Genomic DNA, 20,779 nt, shown 5'->3' with positions numbered 1-20,779 from the left:
TTATTTTTAAAACAATTAGACACCTCCATACCTGCACTGTTAGATCTGTTAGGCCTGTTCGGTGAAGTCTCTGGATACAAACTGAACGCTTCAAAATCTTCACTTATGTTGCTTAATGAAAATGAGGGACAAAATCCTGATCAACATATATCTTCTTTTAAGCTTTCAACTGGTTTTACCTATTTGGGCATTAAATTAGTACCTCAGTTACAAAATATATCACCAATAAATGATGAACCTGTATTAGACTCAGTATATAAATCTTTAGAAAGATGGATGTCATTGCCTATCTCTCTGATAGGCAGAATAAATATTTTAAAGATGAACATATTACCGAAATTCTTATATTTATTCCATAATATTCCTTTGGCGCCACCTGACGGGACGTTTGAGAAAATAACACCACTCATCAGAAAATGTATATGGAATAAGAAATGTCCCAGAGTTCGCCTGTCTCTGTTGTATCTCCCGTTTGACGCAGGGGGGTTGAAATGTCCAAACCTGGATTGGTACTGCCTCGCAGCACAGCTGACCACTTTGAGATTCTACTTTTCTGATGTAAACAAGACCCCATGGATGGACATAGAAGCACAATATGCTCAGATACCACTTCATTTATATTTGTACTCAGCTGAATTAAAATACCTAAGAGAGAATACAGTTCATCCTATAATACTGACTATGGTTAACGTGTGGTGCGAGGTAAAGAAGCACATGAAAATATTAAACTCCCTGTCACAATTTAGCCCAATCTGGGGTAATGTCTCATTTAAACCAGGCAAGCTGGATGCTGGGTTCAAATTGTGGGCAAAGAAAGGGCCAAGTAAAATCTCTGACCTGTATAAGGAAGATGTTTTATTGTCTTTTGAGGAAATTTCTCATATATATATAACATCCCAAAAAAACATTTCTTCAAATATTTGCAATTGCGAAGCTTTATTTCTGCTATGCAAAACAAGTCATTAGCAATTCCTGCACTTTCATCTTTAGAGGAAATTATTACTAACAATTGTATTAACAGAGGTTGGATTTCATTAATATACAACTGGCTAACATCCGCTTCTAATGTATCATCAGCACCCAAACTTGATACATGGAGGGCAGAATTAAAGGTGGACATTTCAAACAATGATCGGATCAAAGCCTGTAAGGAGGCACAAGCACAAACAGCCAACACTAATTTAAAATTACTCTAATACAATTGGTTAATGCGGACCTACATAACCCCTGTCGAGCTTCATAGATACAACAACGATATACCTGATACATGTTTTAAATGCAATGAGGTTAAAGGAACATTTAGACACTGTATCTGGGAATGTGACAAGATTAAGAAATTCTGGAGGGAGGTGATGGATAAAATCATGACTCTGTTACATTTGTATCCAGCAAACCTCAACCTGAGAGCTACAGAGAATACACATTTATTAATTCTGCTGTATTACAGGCAAAGCGTCTGACAGCTCTGAATTGGAAGAAAACTGCGGTGCCTACAATAGGAGCTTGGATCAAATGTTTGGCACAGTGTATGTCAATGGAAAGAATAACATATATTTTAAAAAACTTAACTATTCGCACTTGTACGTTACCTGCACTGTAATGAATGATGCAAAATAAAATAAAAACATTGTTCAAAAAAAAAAGACCCTCAAACATGATGACATCTGCACTAAAGACCCTCAAACATAAAGAAGCGTTATATTATTTGACATTGTTATGTGACTGACATGATGACGCTTCACAATCAAAACATTTGAATCAGTGATTTCAGTGATTTCAGTGAACTGAACTGAATCTGAACTGAATCATGTGCTGACAAGTTTACAGACACAGAAACATGGATCCCTCCAAAAGCCTGAAGCCTGGGTAAACAGGCTCAGTGAACTTGGTGTGGAAGGTGTAGATGTGACTCAGAGTGTCAGATGAGACCTTATAGTAAGACAGAGTGCCAGCAGGCCAGTCCAGATACACTCCCAGACGGGTGAAGCGAGGAGGAACAGGTAAACCATGTCTCTGATTATCATGATGTGCAGAGAGAGATCTTACTAAACCAAAGAAAACATTTATGTATCCTAAACACCAGGACAGTTTATTCCCTCCGAGCCTGGACTGCTCATCGACTCCTTTCCTTGACATCCCTCTGTAGCAAACACCTGCAGTAACACTGATCATAAAACTTTCCCACTCCACCTCCCAGTAGCAGCGCCCAGTCAGCCCCTCTCTGCACAGAACCTGAGGCGAACGATCAAATCTCTGTGGTCGGTCAGGATACGACTGTCCTGCTCCATGTGTCACCTTCTTGTTTCCCTCAGACAAAGTGAGATGGTTGTGTGCTGTGTCTGGGTCCAGAGTGAGATCACAGGCGTCTGATGGAGAGAACGAGACGTGATCGTGATCACAATTCATACTGAAAATACATTTATGGATTATTATGAAGACATTTGAAAGGATAGGCTCATATATTTGAACATTCAGTCACATGCTCCTACGTACTGTTCATGGACAGTGGTGGAAAGTCAATATTTCACTTTGAGATACTTTCAGTTCCAACTTAAGTTGATGATGTTTGACTGTCATGTAGCCAACAGTTACAGTGGAGCAGTCGCTGGTCATTAAACTCTCAGAGCTCAGCCTCCGTCCAGCTGTGTTCTTACACATATATATAAAAGTATCTACTCCTGCTTCAGATGCTTTGATGATGTTTTGCTGATAACAGCTGTATAATTTTACTACAGTCATCTTTTGAATGCAGGACTAACTTGTATGGAGTCATTTTCTATTATTGTTCTGGTACTTTTACTTAATTAAAGGATCTGAGTACTTCTTTAACCACTGTGCATCCACAGTACTGTCGCTCATTTCACTTGAAGTCTATAAATCAGTTTCAGTGTCGGCGCCGAGAAAATCTGCAGGACTTTTCTAAGAAAAGCTTCAAATGAAGTCTGAGAGTAATAAAAGGAATGAGCAGTCAGGTTTCTGAAGGAGACTCATTTGTTCTTATTTGTCTTACAGTGAAAATAAAATACTTACACCGGATTAAATCTCTTCTGTCTGTGACAGTCTCCACATCAATGATTTTAGGGTAATCCTCAGTGAGCAGAATGCCGTTCCTGTAGTGGTAGATGGTTGCTCCGGTGTATTTCTCATTTGCGATGGCCGCTACCAGGAAACAGAATCTGCTGCTGCTCTTCACAGATTTGAAATATTTGGCTTGTCCTCTCATTTTGGTTAAAACTTCATCTGAGTAGTACCATGGGACTTCATTGGTACTTCCTTTAAGTGAATCCAGGTATTTCTCCATGTCATCCAGGCCGGGGTCAGCACTCTGCAGGGAGGTGAAGACGAAGCACAGAGCATCATCGACACCTGCAGCAAGAACCTCTCTGTCCAGCTCTGACTGATTTGGGACGATCTTTGTTCCCTCCATCATTTCCACGCAGGACCTGATGAGGTTGATCTCTCTCTCTTTATGATCCAGCCACTTGTTTAGTTTTTCACAACTGAATGGTGACTTGTTTCTGTCTTCAAGGAGTTTCTCTACTGAGCTCTCGTCTTCTTCACCTTCACGGATGGAGGGAAGTCTCTTCCCCATGTTTGTCTTGAGGTTGGATACACAATGATTACAACAGTTTTGGAACTTGTTTAACTCGTCTTGGATCTGTGGAAAATTCTCCACCACTGTGTCGTCCAGAGAACCTTCGCATCTCATTTGTATTTTTCTGAAAGCTTCAAGAGCATTTTGCAGCTTCCCCACTAATCCAACACTGATCTCTCTCTTCAGCTCAGCTGCTTTGGTCTCTAAATTCTTCAGAGGAGTCAGCCAGACCTTCAGAGGAACACTCTTCTCTCCATTCACTCCCAGCAGCTTTGGAAGCTCTACATAGGTCTTCACTGCATCTTCAAATGATGCAGGGTTGCTTTCAAGAATAAAGTCTCCGTAGAATTTGCAGGAGAATTTCTTGGTCACGTCTTTTTCTTCATCAGTCAGCTGAGCGTCAATGCTACCCTCAACATCAAATTTGGGGATCTTCTTGATCACAGCCTCCATGTGGCCCTGGATGTTCTTAACGCTGCTGGCTTCTAACTTCTCACTGTCAAACACAAAGAAAGCATTTGCCCCATAAAGGATTCCTGTGACTACATGTGTTGCTGTGCCCTTCTTGATGACATCTATCTGTTGGGTGTTCAAGGATCCAAGTTGAGTCATTGATAACTGATTGAAGTGTGTGGTAGCTTTGTACCGACACGTCACTCTGCTCTGATTCTTGAATTTCTTCGTATCATACAGATACTTTCCGGATGCTCCAACTTCAACCAGTCCACTCATGAAACTGACCTTCAGAGAACCTTCAATATCCATCAGAGAGGACTTGGACTCAATGGAGTCAGATGCAGTTATATCAAATTCACTACCATGTTGAGAACTCCTGACTGTGTTGTTCTGTAGAGTTGTTTCATCCCACAAAGTCGAACCTACAGACAAAGATGTAGAGTATGTGTTCAAGCAAAACCCTTTGGTAAGATTCAGTAGAGCTCATGAAACAGAGCTGATGTGGATCATTTAAACCAATAAAATATATTTGTCCAACAGAACACAGGCAACCTGTTCCAATGGTCTTAAACATCTTTGGGATAAATAAGGGAGAACCACAAGGTTCTGTACTGGGTCCTTTGCCATCTACTCCACATCGTAAATATTATCACACCAACACAAACAGCATCCATTTCTATGCAGATGAGAGAGTCTTGTATGTATTTGTCTCCTCTGTGACTTACAGTCACACATAATAACTTCATGATTTAAAGTTCAACAGATCTGTAGATACCAGTTTAATTATTGATTTTACTTTTCTGTAGTCAACATCAAGATTTACCTGGAATCAGCTCATCTTTCCGACCGTCGTACAGCATTCCCAAAGTGAAAGGTCGACCCAGAGCAGCCACCGCCATGTCACCTGAGGACAAGTCTCTTCCTGTTGGTAAAAAAACAACAGCATATGTACAGATACAGTGATAGAGTGTCCAACCTTTGATTCAGGTATCTGAAATGAGTGAGAGACAAAACCGTCCACACTGCCACAGGGACTGGGAGACAGGGTTTTATTTATCTGTTCACAGTGGATAGAAAAAGTCTACACACCCCTGTTAAAATGTCAGGTTTTTGTGATGTAAGAAAATGAGACCAAGATGAATCATTTCAACTTTTTCCACCTTTAATGTGACCTTTAACCTGCACAACTCAATTGAAAAACAAACTGAAATCTTTAAGGGGGGAAAATAGAAGCACCTTTTGATTTTATTACAGCATTCAGTCTTTTTGGGTAGGAGTCTAGCAGCATGGCACATCTTGACTTGGCAATATTTGCCCACTCTTGTTTGCAAAAACGCTCCAAATCTGTCAGATTGCGAGGGCATCTCCTGTGCACAGCCCTCTTCAGATCAGCCCACAGATTTTCAATCGGACTCAGGTCTGGGCTCTGACTGGGCCAATCAAAAACTTTAATCTTCTTCTGGTGAAGCCATTCTTTTGTTGATTTGGATGTATGCTTTGGGTCGTTTTCGTGCTGAAAGATGAAGTTCCTCTTCATCTTCAGCTTTCTAGCAGAAGCCTGAAGGTTTTGTGCCAACATTGACTGGTATTTGGATCTGTTCATAATTCCCTCCACCTGGACTAAGGCCCCAGTTCCAGCTGAAGGAAAACAGCCCCAAAGTATGATGCTGCCACCACCATGCTTCACTGTGGGTACGGTGTTGTTTTGGTGATGTGCAGTGTTGTTTTTGCACCAAACATACCTTCTGGAATTACGGCCAAAAAGTTCAACCTTGGTCTCCTCAGACCTCAACACATTTTCCCACATGCTTTTGGGAGACTTCAAGTGTGTTTTTGCTAAATTTAGCCGGGCTTGGATGTTTTTTTTCTTAAGAAAAGGCTTCCGTCTTGCCACCCTACCCCATGGCCCAGACATATGAAGAATATGGGAGATTGTTGTCACATGTCCTACACAGCCAGTACTTGCCAGAAATTCCCACAGCTCTTTTAATGTTGCTGTAGGCCTCTCGGCAGCCTCCCTGACCAGCTTTCTTCTCGTCTTTTCATACATTTTGGGGGGACGTCCAGTTCTTGGTAATGTCACTGTCATATTGTCTCCACTTGATGATGACTGTCTTCACTGTGCTCCATCGTATATCTAATGCCTTGGAAATGATTTTGTACCTTTCTCCTGACTGATACCTTTTGACGATGAGATCCCTGTGATGCTTTGGAAGCTCTCTGTGGACCATGTGGCTTTTGCTGTAAGATGCGACTAAGAAAATGTCAGGAAAAGCCTCCTAGAGCAGCTGAATTGCCCATTGTGTGGCATCGATATACCATAAGTGAGGCTCTTGATTATATATTTGATCACCACACTGGTGAGGAGGAGAGAGGCCAGGAAACTGACAGTGAGGACGGATTAGAGGAGGAAGTGTCAGAAGCTGAAAACGACACAGAATATAATCCAGACCAAGAAATAACTGATGGGGAGGAATCCGGTTATGAAGAGGATGGCCGTGCTGAGGCTGCTGTCACATTCAAGTCAAAGAATCCTGGTCTTCATCCCCACCTGAGAATCAAGGCAGGCTTTCAGCTGAAAATGTCATCAGGATGACCCCAGCACCTACAAAATATGCCGTATCCCGGATTGATGACATCAAATCCTGCTTTGAACTGTTCCTGACTGAGTCCATCGAAACCATAGTGGTAAACATGACCAACTTGGAGGGGAAACAGATTTACAAAGACAATTGGAAGGAGGTAACCCAGACAGACATCAAAGCATACCTGGGTCTTTTGACTGGTGTGTACAGATCCAGAAATGAATCTACCAGCAGTTTATGGGATGCAAAAAAGGAAGAGGTGCAGTCTGTGTGCGCCAAGAAATGTGAAAACAAGCATAATGTGCCATAAATGCAATGCATATATTTGCAAGGCACATGCAACAACCTGCACTTATTGTCCAACATGTGCATGAGAAAAAACACCATTGAAGTTTGAGTTAACCCACTCCATCAAGTTTAGAAGCCTGATTTTGTTATCAGTTTTCTTTTTTTTCTGTTATCAGGTAAAAACACATCTGATAGACTGATGAACATTATAATGTTATTGTAGTTTTGGGATAATTTCCTTTGTACACAAATAAAATCTTCCTGGTCACTTTTGACCAGGAACACAACAGGTGTTACTTTATGTGACTGTATAAAAATTTTAAATGGTTTCAAAACAAATGTCCTTGGTAACTTTGACCCAAAGTAGTCTGTGATAAACAGTATACTTTGTTTCATCTGATTATTTCTTATAGTCAAAATAATACAGAAATTATGTTTTTTAGAACTCGAATTCAAGATGTATGAGCTCAGATCAATGAGGCATAAATAACAAATAGAAGTTCAAAACTTGTAATGTTCACAACAACTTAAGTTGATAAAAAAATCTAACACAACAAGTAGTGATAATATATGTATTATTACAGTTTTTATGATGAGTCTTAATGGAGCGGTCATTTTTGACCGGGAACACTAAATTGTTTGACATGAAATGAACCCAACATGAGGGTTAAACCCGTGTGTGTCAAGTTGTGTGTATGTTATCAGGCCAAAGCCTCCAGGGTATGTAAACTTTTGATCAGGGTCATTTGGGTACTTTCTGTTGTCATTATGATTTAAAAAGAGCAGACACGATTGTTTGATAATAAATGGCTTCACCAAACCACTAACCATGAAGGAAAGAAAGGTTCAAAATGATGGGACCCACAGATGAAGTCATTCATTGTGGATTTCAAAATGGACTCTGACCTGAACTCAGTGTCCCAGAATTCCCCATTCTTCACACCTAGGTGCAAAATTCAGCTTTGAGCTACTATTGGTCAGGGTGACGGACCCCCCTCTGATCAGATAGTCAAAACTCCAGCGCCTTCCTTGTTCTCTCTCTTCTCAAGTCATTGCCCTCCACTCCTTCGACTTCTTATCCTCAAGGGCTCCTCTCCATCTCCCCCCCCACGGGGCTGCCTGCCCTCAAGGTCTCTTCTTCTGGGCCTAACAGCTGCGGAGAGCTGCAAGCTGCATTTGCAGCAGGCCCACAGAACTTCTCCTCACTGCAGCGACACGAGGTCCTGCCAGTATTCCTGATCAGTTAGCACCAGCAGCTGCGACACAAAGCTTGTCAGCTAACTTCATAATCTGAGGAACACCAAGCAAGTTAGCACCGAGCTGCTGTCCCTGCAAAGGAAAGGAACGACCAGGTTCCTCCATCTGCCGACTTTCATCAGTCGTTGCACAGCAAGAACAGCATTCAACATGGGAATCCCAACGTTCTCCTGCAACCACCAGCACCTTTCCTTCAAAGACTGGTTGAACTGGGCTTAGATAGCATAGCATAGCACAGCTAAGCACAGGACTTTAAACTCTGGTTGATGTGATGCACATGTGTTCAATTTATGTGTGTCCACTGTTTGAGTGTTATTGTGATCTCAGGTCAGGTTACTGGTAGTTTACTTTCCTACACAGCTAATTTGACGTTAGTTGAATGATGCTTCACACAGACTCAGAGTCTCTGCATGCAACTAACCATCTTCTCTAACCTGGCATCACGTCACACACACACACACACACACACACGCACATGCACGCACACACACACACACACACACACACACACACACACACATTCCTGTATATAGTACGTGTTAGTGTGTTTTCATCTTTGTGTTGAATAAAAGACTTTTGAACCTTCATGCTGTCCCTTTAATATTGTACAAGAGTGAGTGTTGCCGACATCGACTCTGTCAAGGACTCCAAAACCCTTCCACCATCACAGCTGTTATGGTCATTTTGGTTGTAGTTATTAAGTTAATTATTAATCAGAGTTACAAACAGTTTAGTACTTTTTCTGAGACTGATTTGGCTCTTTTCCCTTCTTCAAGGGTGGTGCCCCGAGGTGATCTAATGTAAACTGGATCTAATTATCCCTGATAATCATTAATTATTCTTGATTAGATACATTTAACCAAAATCTCCCTATTACTGTTGCATGAAGCACTATATAATGGTGCCTCGTGTGATGTGAGCACAACAAAAACCACTAACATACATCTGCAGCTCGTCCTTCCAAACCGCTAAACTTCCAAACACATGAAAAGAGCTGAGGTAAAGGGCCAGTTAGTGTTCATTTCAGTGTCGGGCTGGATTTAAAAACAAATCACTGCATATGTGGCTCATTCCTTCACAACACACTGGACAGATTTTATTTCTATTTCATCTGTTTCAAAGATGTCAGCGAAGAAGCACAAAGACCTGCTTTCACTCTGCTGGTCATTATGAACCACATGGACAACAGCAGGAAACTGGTTTTAGAAATAATTGGGTGGGGGAGGGGCTTCCTGAATAATGACAGAATCAGACTGAATAATGACGTCACAACAGTCCAATCCTAATGTTAACTGAAAATGAGATATGACTCTATTATTATATTACTTATTATTATATTACTATTACCCTGCGTTTGGATCAGTTCTAGAAGACCGGTACCAGAGGACAAGCAATCAGACAGGCTCATCTGAGAATGTCAGTCATGAAACTAGAAACTACTGCGACACATTTCACTGAAGTGACCAACAGAAAACCTTTCTTCATCTCTTTCACTTTCACTTTGAACCTGACTAACAATAAAGAGTCAGACATGTTGAACTTACCTGTTTATCGTCAGTCCTGTCCCCAAGAGGACAAATGATACCGATCCCTTCAGACCAGACTCCCTCCTCGTCCCTGACTGAACTTTGGTCGGACTCTTGTTGGACCGGGTGACTCCCTCCTGGTGGTCCTGCAGTGATCAGAGGAGCTTCCTGCTGTTACATGGTGCATTCAGGGGCTGCTCGTAAATCACAAACGTTGTGTTGCATTCATCTCCCATCAAACTTTTTAATTCTTATTTTATTTCAAAGACTCTTTTCTGCACTTATGAAGACTGGTCTTTAGAGAAGCCTTATTTCTTTCTTTATTTACTTTACTTGTTTAATATGTAGCCTGCTCAACATACCCAACAGACATGATGACACGATGACATGTGCACTAAAGATACTTAAACATGATGACATGTGCACTAAAGACACTCAGACATGATGTTGTGACATAATAAAAGAGAGAAGATATATTCAAGACCGGCACTTTTGTTTTTGTATCTCTAACAAACACACTTATATATTCTCAGCCACAGCTCAAGCTACAACCGGCAGTCCAGCTAGTTCATTTATTGAACGTCTAACTGATAAGAGAGCTGATCAAAGGTCGCTGAAGAAGTCTGAGGAAGAAATAATTCAACAGCCTTCAGTTAACGCAGAAACATTTCACCTTTACAACACAGTTCAGACACCTGAATGTCAGATCTCTTGTTCAGTTCAGAGTCTCAGCAGCAGCAGGATGAACCCTCGAACAGAAACAGCCCGCAATTACCTGAAGGGGCAATTAAACACTGCGTTTGGATCAGTTCTAGAAGACCGGTACCAGAGGACAAGCAATCAGACAGGCTCATCTGAGAATGTCAGTCATGGAACTAGAAAATACTGCGACACATTTCACTGAAGTGACCAACAGAAAACCTTTCTTCATCTCTGTCACATTGAACCTGACTAACAATAAAGAGTCAGACATGTTGAACTTACCTGTTTATCGTCAGTCCTGTCCCCAAGAGGACAAATGATACCGATCCCTTCAGACCAGACTCCCTCCTCGTCTCTAACACAACTTTGGTCGGACTCTTGTTGGACCGGGTGACTCCCTCCTGGTGGTCCTGCAGTGATCAGAGGAACTTCCTGCTGTTACATGGTGCATTCAGGGGCTGCTCGTAAATCACAAACGTTGTGTTGCATTCATCTCCCATCAAACTTTTTAATTCTTATTTTGTTTCAAAGACTTTTTTCTGCACTTATGAAGACTGGTCTTTAGAGAAGCCTTATTTCTTTCTTTCTTTACTTTACTTGTTTAATATGTAGACTGCTCAACATACCCAACAGACATGATGACATGATGACATGTGCACTAAAGATACTTAAACATGATGTTGTGACATAATAAAAGAGAGAAGATATATTTAAGACCGGCACTTTTGTTTTTGTATTTCTAACAAACACACTTATATATTCTCAGCCACAGCTCAAGCTACAACCGGCAGTCCAGCTAGTTCATTTATTGAACGTCTAACTGATAAGAGAGCTGATCAAAGGTCGCTGAAGAAGTCTGAGGAAGAAATAATTCAACAGCCTTCAGTTAACGCAGAAACATTTCACCTTTACAACACAGTTCAGACACCTGAATGTCAGATCTCTTGTTCAGTTCAGAGTCTCAGCAGCAGCAGGATGAACCCTCGAACAGAAACAGCCCGCAATTACCTGAAGGGGCAATTAAACACTGAAACTAATGTTGTAATTGATATTAATTACCCCCGTTTGTCCGGTCAGCCTTGTTTAACATATCAAAGGTTCAGTGAGTGAGTGAACCTGAACACTCACATCAAACGTCACTGCATCAATTACCCGAACATCTGGATTGTCCTGCCGCTGACAGTTAGCCAGTCCAGTCTTTGTGTTACGGACACATGGGGCAACATTTCATAGGTTATTTGTGAAGTAAAACTTACGGCTGAGATAAAATATGAGTAAGAATATTCTGCCAAAATGTAAAATCCAGTCATTATCTCCTTCTTAGTTTCTTAGTCTGTGAAACACTTCTGGAGCTTCACAGTGAAACAGCGTTTTACCATACAGAGAGGAGAGAACCAGAGTGTCTGCTGAGTGCTGAGGTCAGTCAGAGGTTGACCTGAATTCAAACACACACACTCTCAGTGCATGATGTCGCTCGCTATCTCACGGCTAATGTGCCGTAAATTAATCTGGCTGTGTGAGGTCGAATAAACACAAAGATCTGAAGTCAAATTCTCTTCAAGTCATCAAACAATCACCACTGCTGTTAAAAATCTATGTGACGTGACTCTCTGACTCTCTCCTGCAAGTTACAGGAACACAACGTTACCTTGAGGAAACTCTGGACTTCTCTGTTTGAACATCGTTGGAAACATTTGGGATAATGTAAGAACTCAACTCGACAACATACAGAACAAAGGTCGAGTCGTTTTCAGACATTTTATTGCAGAAATGTTACATTTAATATGTTTACGTCATCAAATTGTACCTCCAAACGTAGGCTACATACAAAGTACAACGACACACATTTAAAAATCCTTTCAGAGACGGTTTGAAATAAAGTCCCGCCTCTCACCGGGCAGACAGTCAATCATACTTTAGGACATTCAGGGTGCCAGTGCCACCCCAGGTCCCCCATCTGGACGTGGCCCTGTTACTCAAGTACTATTCATATGGGTGACTTTTACTTTTATCCAGAGTGTTTTCCAGAGGAACTACACACCATATTCTCTCTGAACAACAGAGACAGTCACCACCTCGGTCTGTCAGGTGCCTTCTTGTAAATTCGGCATTTATAACAAAACATTAAGATGTTTCTTTCCTTGTAAAAACTGTCAGTTTGTCGTGGCATCACTGTAAATGTCTATCTTTCATGTTTAAAATGCATCCTGTCTGCTTCTGTGTCTAAAGTTTGTCTTACCTTCCAGCAGCTGTTTGAACTGATTTCCCCATTTGCACCAAATTTATTAAAGAATATAACATACAACTAACATATAAATACTGTAAAAAGTAACTAATATTGGCTTCTTTGTCGCCTGTCGAGAAAATGACCAGACTCCCTTGATAAAACGCTAAATTTTGAGACTCGTTGCCTCAGGAGAAACTGTATAAACTGTGTGAAACGCTGTCTACAACTAATTCTTAATTATTTGGGCCTACTTGTTAATTCTGCTACGTTAAACATGAAGATATTTCTTTATTTGTATAAAAAGGGTGTCAGTTTTCTCCAGTGATGGAGGTGTATATTTAGAGAAGTGACATCAAACTGAATGTGTCTCCTAAGGCAACGAGTCTCAAAATTTAGCATTTTTTAAAGGTAGTCTGGTGACTTTCTCCACAGGCGACAAAGAAGCATAGTTACTTTTTAGTTTGTCAGTGATGCCACGACAGTTTTTACAAGAAAAAAATAATAATGTTTTGTACTTAATGCCGAATTCACAAGAAGGCACCAATGATTTAGAATTCACAGCTGTTTCACAAAGTTTATTAAATTTCTCCTTATGAAACAACAACTCTTAAAATCACACATTTTTTTCAAGGGAGTCTGGTCGTTTTCTACACAGGCGACAAAGAAGCCAATATTAGTTACTTTTCAGTGTATTTATATGTTAGTTGTATGTTATATTCTTTAATACATTTGGTGTGAATGGTGAAATCAGTTCAAACAGCTGCTGGAGGGTAAGACGTACTTTAGAAAGAAGCAGAAAGGCTTATACAGCGAAGAGACGACAAACTGACAGCCGTTTCACAAAGATTGTTAAATTTCTCCTCATTATGCAACAACTCTTAAAATCGTCAAGTTGTTAAGGGAGTCTGGTGATAGCGCTGTTACTAGTGACTTCACTTAATTAGGTTGTCGAAGTCCATCACCTTCACACGCAGCAGGTCATTTCTTGCAACAGTTATGTAAAGAAGTTCACAACAACAGCTATTTCATTTTAAATATGAAGCATATTAAATATTTACATAACTTAAATATTTATACCATTAATGTAAAAAAGAGCACTCGAAGGAACTCGAACCCTGTTTCAGCGCTTCAGGGTCTCACAGGTCCTGGATCTGACCCGGGATGAGACCACAGTCTGCGGGTCCGGAGGAGCTGAAGGGCATCATGTCTAAAGAAATCTCCGCCTCGCACTCGTACTGCAGGATGGCGGGCAGCAGTAAGTTGCTGTTGTTGCGGGAATCATCCGAAATGACAGAAACTTTGTCGAAGTTCTGCTCCAGGTTTCCCCCGGTGTGCGGCGGCGGAGGAGGCGGCTGCGTGAGTCTCTGCGCCCCGGGGCCCGGCGCGGCGCAGGCCTCCTTCTGCATGGTGGTGTCGTGGTGATAAGACACCAGCTCGTTGCTGAAGTCCACCGCCTCCACCGTGGAGCTGGAGCAGTATTTATTACAGCCCAGGATGGTGGAGAAGGCCTTCCTGAAGTCGGCGTTGAAGGCGTAGATGACCGGGTTCAGGGACGAGTTGGCCCAGCCGAACCACACGAAGATGCTGAAGGTGGTGTCGCTGACGCACGGCGGCCCGTCGACTTTGTCCAGGTCGCAGAAAGGCACCACGCAGTTCAGCACGAAAAACGGCAGCCAGCAGAACACGAACACTCCCATGATGATGGACAGAGTCTTTAACACTTTGGTTTCTCTCTTAAAAGACGTCTTCAGCGAGCTTTCGTCCTGCGTTGACGCGCGGTGGCGGTGGTTTTGCGCACGGGGCCCCGCCGCCCTCTCCAAAGACGAGATCCGCCTGATTTGGGTTTGCGCGATGCGGAAAATGCGCGTGTACGTCCCCACCATGATCACCACGGGGATGTAGAAGCTGATGAGGGACGAGGAGATGGCGTAGCTCCGGTTCAGGCTGGCGTTGCAGTTGTCCGGGCTGTCCGCCGTCGAGTTGTGCGCGCGGTGCCAGTTGAGCTGCACGGGGATGAAGGAGATGAGGATGGAGAGAGTCCACGCGACGCCGATCATCAGGAAGGCGAACCTGCGCGTCATCTTTCGCTCGTACTTGAAGGGGCTGGAGATGGCCCAGTAGCGGTCCATGCTGATGATGCACAGGTTGAGGATGGAGGCGGTGGAGCACATGATGTCGAAGGCGACCCAGGTGTCGCAGAAGCGGCCGAAGAGCCAGATGCCGGCGACCTCGGACACCGCCCTCCAGGGCATCACCAGCACGGCCACGAACAGGTCGGACACCGCCAGAGAGATGACGAACGAGTTGGTGACTTTGGAGCGCAGGTGGCGGAACTTGATGACCGCGGCGCACACCAGAGTGTTCCCCAGCAGCGTGGACACGATCAGGACGCACAGGACGCAGCCGGTCAGCGCGCGGAGACTGAGACCTCCGCCTGGCCCGGGGCTGTCCGCTCCCGCTGTGACCACCTGGAGCTGCTCCGGGTTCTGGTTCTGACTGTCGTTATAAAACCTCTCCATGGGTGTCCAGACTCACGCCGTGCGCGTCACCAGTCTCTCATCCTCCTCCCAGCATCACCTGCAGCAGCTCCTGTGCGCCCAGGAGTCAAAGCAGCAGGCAGACCCTCCTGCAGGAGACGCGCTCAGATCATCCAGTCTGTCCGCTCAGAGCGACTGCAGACGGCGACCTTTACATGTTCAGCCCCATATACAACATCCCGAGCCTCAGATGTCCGGTCCAAACCACAAACATCTCAGAAACAGCTGCACAGCAGACAGTGACGGGCAGACAGGAGACAGGAGCGAGAGCAGGGAAGATAAAACATCTGTGGGCTCATGAATAAATCACCAACAACCATTTCTGTCACCACAAATAACACGTTTAATGTCAGAACTTTTATTAATGTTAATGACAGAAACAAGCTGAAGGATAAAGAATCATACAGAACCGAACCTGACCACCACACACACACACACACACACACACACACACACACACACACACACATATATATATATTCCCATGGTTGAACATATTTATGAGATAAAAAGCTCAGATAATAAGAAAAAAGTCAAATTATTAGTTACATTTTGACTAATTATTTCACTATTTTCTCTTTTTCAACGTTCTGATGCTGCAGAGCTTTAAAACACACACACACACCTGAGATGTGCACGTGTCAGCTGACAGGTCTGTGTTTGAGTTGCTGAACTTGTGATCTGATGAACGTTCATGTGTTTGTGATGTGAAGTCTTCAGAGCAGCAGCAGAGTGAAGGAAAGTGACTTCTGTCCTCTAGTGGACGGAAACACTCACCACAGCGACAGCAGCTGAGTCCAGAAGCTGCTGTCGGTCCTGTGTCTTCTGTCCGCTCTCATCAGAAGAAGACATGTTTTACAATCTTTGATCTGCTTCAGGAGCAGAACAAGTTCTGTTCACTGCACACGTTTGTTCTGAGACATCACATCACATCACACACTGAGGTTCAGTGTTAGGATTCATGGTTTCCCCCAAGTACTGTACTTTTATACTTCTGAGGTAACTGAGTATTTCCATTTGCTGCTACTTTACACTTCTACTCGACTACATTACGGGAAACAGGGTCCAGACTGGACTGTGCGTCTTGAGTAAGTGAATAACTGTCAATGAAAATACTCAAGGGAAGTACAAGTACCTCACAACTGAACTTAAGTACTTGAGTAAAGTTACTTAGTTACATTCCATCGCTGTTTTCTCTTACTTTTTTACTTCCACTCCACATTTCTTATCGACAATCAGTTAAAATAAAACACTGATTCTGATAATCAGTCAACTCATAGTTACAGTAAATATATTTATGATTTACTTTTACTTGTTCTTTTAATACTTACAGTAAGTACATGTAATACTAGATACTTTAAGACTCTTACTCGAGTACTAGGCTACTTGCACGGGTGATGTCTTAACCTTTACTCAAATATGACTTTTGGGTATTTTTTACACACTGACAGAAAATGAAAACGCTCAAGTAAAGTAAAAGTACCTCAAACTTGAACTTAAGCAGCGTACTTGAGTAAAAGTAGCTCCAGGTGTGGTTAATGAGTTTAATTAGTGCAGAGAGCAGGTGCAGCACCAGTATAAGACCAGAGGAGCCACATGCAGCTCACAGCACAGAGCTTCAGTCTACAAACCTCCAGCAGGCTGCTGAAGATCAACCTGCTGCTCTCTGACTCCAACATGGCGCTCGGGCTCTTTGGAAGGTGACTGAATGATTTGTTTTCACTTTGAGCAACAATACAGCTGCTGGAGTTCAGCTGAGTCTCACCTGCCGTCACTCTCTTCCAGGCTTTCTTGGATCTGTGTGCTGTTCAGCAGCGCCGCTTGTTTTCCTGCAACTAAAGGAGGTGAGTCTCACTTTTGACTGTCTGCTGACTGAAGCGACGAGAACTCAGCTTTCTGTGTTCAGGCTCAACATCCTGACATGGAAACGAGCAAACGCTCAGCAGAGTCCTCTACCTGTCCTCTCACACCTGCTGTCTCTGTCATTCATGAAGTCCAGCTCAAACATCATCACAACACTTGAGATAAGAACACACACACGTTAATCTGCCGTCACTGGAGTTGATCCAGTTGTTGAAACATGAAGAACTTTATCTTTGTGGTTTATTGTGGTTTAGTTAAAAAAAGCCACTTTAAACATGAAGTTGTGTGTTTGCACTGCAAGAAGTTGAGTTTCAGCTTCTCCCCTCGTCACAATCTGTGTCCAGACTACAGATATCCCTACACCGCTACATGGGGCTCTGCTGGTGGACCTGCTCCTGGTGGACCTGCTCCTGGATCAAACCTTCAGTCTGAAGGCTCGCGTCCTCCTCTGGTGTCCCTGCAGCGTGAAGCAGCCCCCCAACAGGCCAGCTATCCCGCTGCAAACCAGTCCCCCTCCAGTGTGGCTGCAGGCTCGTCGCAGAGTTTTGAGCCCAGCAGGTACGTGGTGACTTCAGGTTCCAGGTCTCCTGAAGCGTCTTCCCTGAGCGCCGGGTACGTCAGCCCTCCTGTGGGCACTGGGAAGAAGACTCCGAGCTTCTCCGTGCAGCCTCGGCCTGTTGCTGGAACCAGCGGAGAGTCGGACCTGGGCTCCGTCTACGAGGCTCCTCGTTCTGGCTTCGCGTACCCTGCTGGGAACACGGCCGCAGCCTACGACTCTGGTCCCAGCTCTGGGTACAATGTAGCGCCTGTCTCTTACGCCAACGCTGGTCCTCCAGGCCTTCCTTGGGTCGAGCAGCCTGCAGGGGGCGCTGACGCCTCGTTCTACGACCCGAGCGACTGGATGCCGTCGCGTCCTTTCCCAGACCTCAGCGTCTGGGCCTCTGGCGACCAGAGTCCTCAGAGCGCGAGTGAGACGTCCCCTCTGCCGCCGTCGTCCTACATCGTCCAGTCCAGGAACGGCTACCAGCGAGCACGAGAAGTCCTGTCCCACACTCAGTACTCCCCAGAGTACCCTGAACCACCAGTCTATCCCTTCAGGGCCGTCAAAGCACCAAGCAAGTCTCCACCGGTGACTGGACCCAAAGGAGGACACGGTGTCCCACATGGTAAAGTCCACTGAAGTCTGTCTGTCTGTGCTGTAACGTTCATCATGACTCACTTTTACCCTCTTCTTGTCTTGCAGGGTGAGCTTCAGCCTCCTGCAACGGTTTCCATGTTGGACTGACCGAAATTGTTAATAAAATCTGATCACGTAAACTTGTGCTGTGTCGGCCATGTTTGTAGTTTTAACTTAAAGGTTAATATTTTGTACCCACAATTCATCACTAATCCTTTTGATCAAGATCTCTTCAGCTTTGTGCAACAGTGTAATTAAAATCAGTGCTGTTCTCTCTGGAAAACAGACACTTAAATGTCACAGATGACTTTACAAGATGTTTCCTAAATCATTGCATTTTAAAAAGGTCTGGTCCAAAATCTCAACTGCCAGTTTGTTCAGCCTCTAACGAGGTTTGTGCCCCTGGTTCACCACAGCTGGGATCTGTTCAGCATCAACAGTCTTGGTAGTTGCCAGTTTGTGGGGGGAAACTAAATGGCAGGCTCCAGTATGTGCTAATGCGAGCTAGTGTTTGTGCAACAAACTGGCAACCACTTGAGGGGGCAGATGAGGCAGATGACAAGTTGCTGCAAGTCAGACATCAACAGGCTGATGTGAGATCAGCCGGGTCTGTGCAGAAGTTTAATATGTAGGAACAAAAACATCTTTACTTTCATCGTATTTGTGCTTTTACTGTTTTTTTCAGTGTCTTTAGTGTAGTTTTCATTGATCTGTTATGGTGTCTTAATTTCATTTGCCATAGTATTATACATTATTTTAAAGCAGGGTATTTTTAGATTCCTCCGTGTACCACTAGAGGGAGCCCGCGTACCTCCACATGGTTCAGACGTTGACTCAACTGGAGGTTTTTTATCTTGTCCACAGGAAACTTCGTCCAGACTGGACTGAACGTCTTGAATACGTGAATAAATTAAAATACTCAAGGGAAGTACAAGTACCTCACAGTTGATCTTAAGTACTGTACTTGAGTAAATGTACTTAGTTACATTCCATCACTGTTTTCTGTTACTCTACACTTCCACTTTACTTCAGAGGCAAATATTGTACTTTTTACTCACATTTGATAACTTTAGTTACTAGTTACTTTACAGATTACATGTTACATCAGAGCCAAAGTAACATTTTATCGACAATCAGTAAAAATGAAACATTAACTCTGATAATCAGTTAACTCACAGTTTACAGTAAATATATTTATAACTTACTTTTACTTGTGCTTTTAATACAAGTACATTTAATATCATACTTTAAGACTTTTACTCGAGTAGCTACTATTCATATGTGACTTTAAAAAAAACAACATTTTAACACCATATCTTTACTTTCACTCAAGTTTGACTTTTGGGTACTTTCTACAAAACTGACAGAAAATGAAAGTACTCAAGTAAAGTAGCTGATAGATGTACTTAAGTACAGTGCTCGAGTACTTAGTTACATCCTTACTTCTTGTAACAGAGTATATTTACTGCATAAAATACAAACAGTGTCTTGAAACGTTTTTCAGTGTTTCAGTGCTGAAAATGTGTGTTTTTTTGAATAGACTCTGGTGAGGAAGGGGTTATGTTTACAGTGGGCAGATGACGTCAGTGTCAGCTGTGCCTCGCGCAGGCATTGGCCGCGTGCACGCGTGTGTTTATGTGTGTGTGTGGATGATTCAGCAGCTCGTGCAGCTGCAGTCAGTCTCAGCGGCTCGTGCTCACAGGCGGATTTCAGGCGCAAACAAACACACACACACACACACAGACAGACACACACACACAGAGACACACACAGAGAGACACACACACAGAGACACACACAGAGCTTTTATTATGGTATTCTCGGCTAAGCTAACAGTGAGCTAACCCGCGCAGGTGGGCACGCACGTCGGAGACGCACGTCGGAGACCCCGTAGAGCGCGGAGAGGCCGGGCAGCAGCAGCGGAGAGGCCGGGCAGCAGCAGCGGAGAGGCCGGGCAGCAGCAGCAGCGGAGAGGCCGGGCAGCAGCAGCAGGAGAGGCCGGGCAGCAGCAGCAGGAGAGGCCGGGCAGCAGCAGCAGAGAGGCCGGGCAGCAGCAGCGGAGAGGCCGGGCAGCAGCAGCGGAGAGGCCGGGCAGCAGCAGCGGAGAGGCCGGGCAGCAGCAGCAGCAGCGCCGCGTGTCCGCCTCAGGATTTATCGGGACTTTCAGCGGCCGCCGTCCGTTCTCAGACCCTCTCCGGGCGGATTTAACCTCAGCACGTCCCGCCTGACGTCCAGCTGCTCTCATTCACCCGTCCCGACTCCGACATTTCCGCATTTAGCCGTCTGATGCTCCGTCTCCCCGGCAGGTGAGTCCCCGCTCGCTGACACCGGACACACGGGGCACATTACCGCTTCACACGTCCACGCTGACCTCCGCGGATGAATGAACACACGTGACATCATGTGCGTTATCCGTGACGTATGTAACAGGTGCGGGAGCCCCCCTGCAGCCAGGTGAGCGCCTGTGAACGCTCCTGTCACAGCAGGACGCTGCGCAGGAGGATCAGCGGTAATGACCTTAGAGACAGGCGGAGGTGGCTCACAGCCCTGTTACCGTATTACATAT

The 20,779-nt window shown here is 44.0% G+C and overlaps 4 protein-coding genes across 6 annotated transcripts in view; 2 read left to right on the top strand and 2 right to left on the bottom strand.

Annotated features, from left to right (window-relative positions):
• Positions 1-1,821: 1,821 nt before the first annotated feature.
• On the bottom strand, positions 1,822-9,785 carry LOC141015238 (stonustoxin subunit alpha-like). The gene is made up of 4 exons (XM_073489191.1): positions 9,726-9,785; positions 4,875-4,973; positions 3,031-4,473; positions 1,822-2,366 (listed from the first exon to the last, which is right to left on the bottom strand). Exons 2-4 carry the CDS (start codon positions 4,948-4,950, stop codon positions 1,822-1,824), a joined length of 2,064 nt encoding a protein of 687 aa, XP_073345292.1. The 5' UTR covers positions 4,951-4,973; positions 9,726-9,785.
• Positions 9,786-13,772: 3,987 nt separating this feature from the next.
• LOC141015786 (D(5)-like dopamine receptor) lies at positions 13,773-15,120 on the bottom strand. Its single transcript, XM_073489972.1, has one exon. The coding sequence runs from the start codon at positions 14,886-14,888 to the stop codon at positions 13,773-13,775; it is 1,116 nt and encodes a 371-aa protein (XP_073346073.1). The 5' UTR covers positions 14,889-15,120.
• Positions 15,121-16,754: 1,634 nt separating this feature from the next.
• On the top strand, positions 16,755-18,299 carry LOC141015865 (uncharacterized). Its single transcript, XM_073490080.1, has 4 exons — positions 16,755-16,873; positions 16,959-17,017; positions 17,381-18,202; positions 18,280-18,299. Exons 1-4 carry the CDS (start codon positions 16,770-16,772, stop codon positions 18,282-18,284), a joined length of 990 nt encoding a protein of 329 aa, XP_073346181.1. The 5' UTR covers positions 16,755-16,769; the 3' UTR covers positions 18,285-18,299.
• A 1,683-nt stretch (positions 18,300-19,982) lies between these two features.
• LOC141015065 (serine-rich coiled-coil domain-containing protein 2-like) overlaps positions 19,983-20,779 on the top strand; it is a 41,736-nt gene continuing 40,939 nt past the window's right edge. For 2 of the 3 annotated variants that reach the window (XM_073488965.1, XM_073488967.1), the window contains exon 1: positions 19,983-20,519. The gene's annotated coding sequence lies outside the window, so the exon portion shown is untranslated. The remainder of the gene's footprint in view (positions 20,520-20,779) is intronic. The other variant, XM_073488966.1, reaches the window with a different exon arrangement.

This window comes from Pagrus major, chromosome 20 (genome assembly GCF_040436345.1).
Source record: "Pagrus major chromosome 20, Pma_NU_1.0".
NCBI lineage: Eukaryota > Metazoa > Chordata > Actinopteri > Spariformes > Sparidae > Pagrus > Pagrus major.
This window is presented reverse-complemented; position numbering and strand designations above follow the sequence as displayed.

Coding starts and splice junctions, on each gene's coding strand:
- LOC141015238 (XM_073489191.1), bottom strand. CDS start 4,950: ATGGCGGTGGCTGCTCTGGGTCGACCTTTCACTTTGGGAATGCTGTAC. Junction 4,474..4,874: donor GAAAGATGAGCTGATTCCAG/GTAAATCTTGAT, acceptor CTTTGTCTGTAG/GTTCGACTTTGTGGGATGAA. Junction 2,367..3,030: donor CAGAAGAGATTTAATCCGGT/GTAAGTATTTTA, acceptor TCTCTCCATCAG/ACGCCTGTGATCTCACTCTG.
- LOC141015865 (XM_073490080.1), top strand. CDS start 16,770: ATGCAGCTCACAGCACAGAGCTTCAGTCTACAAACCTCCAGCAGGCTG. Junction 16,874..16,958: donor GCGCTCGGGCTCTTTGGAAG/GTGACTGAATGA, acceptor ACTCTCTTCCAG/GCTTTCTTGGATCTGTGTGC. Junction 17,018..17,380: donor TTTTCCTGCAACTAAAGGAG/GTGAGTCTCACT, acceptor ATCTGTGTCCAG/ACTACAGATATCCCTACACC.
- LOC141015786 (XM_073489972.1), bottom strand. CDS start 14,888: ATGCCCTGGAGGGCGGTGTCCGAGGTCGCCGGCATCTGGCTCTTCGGC.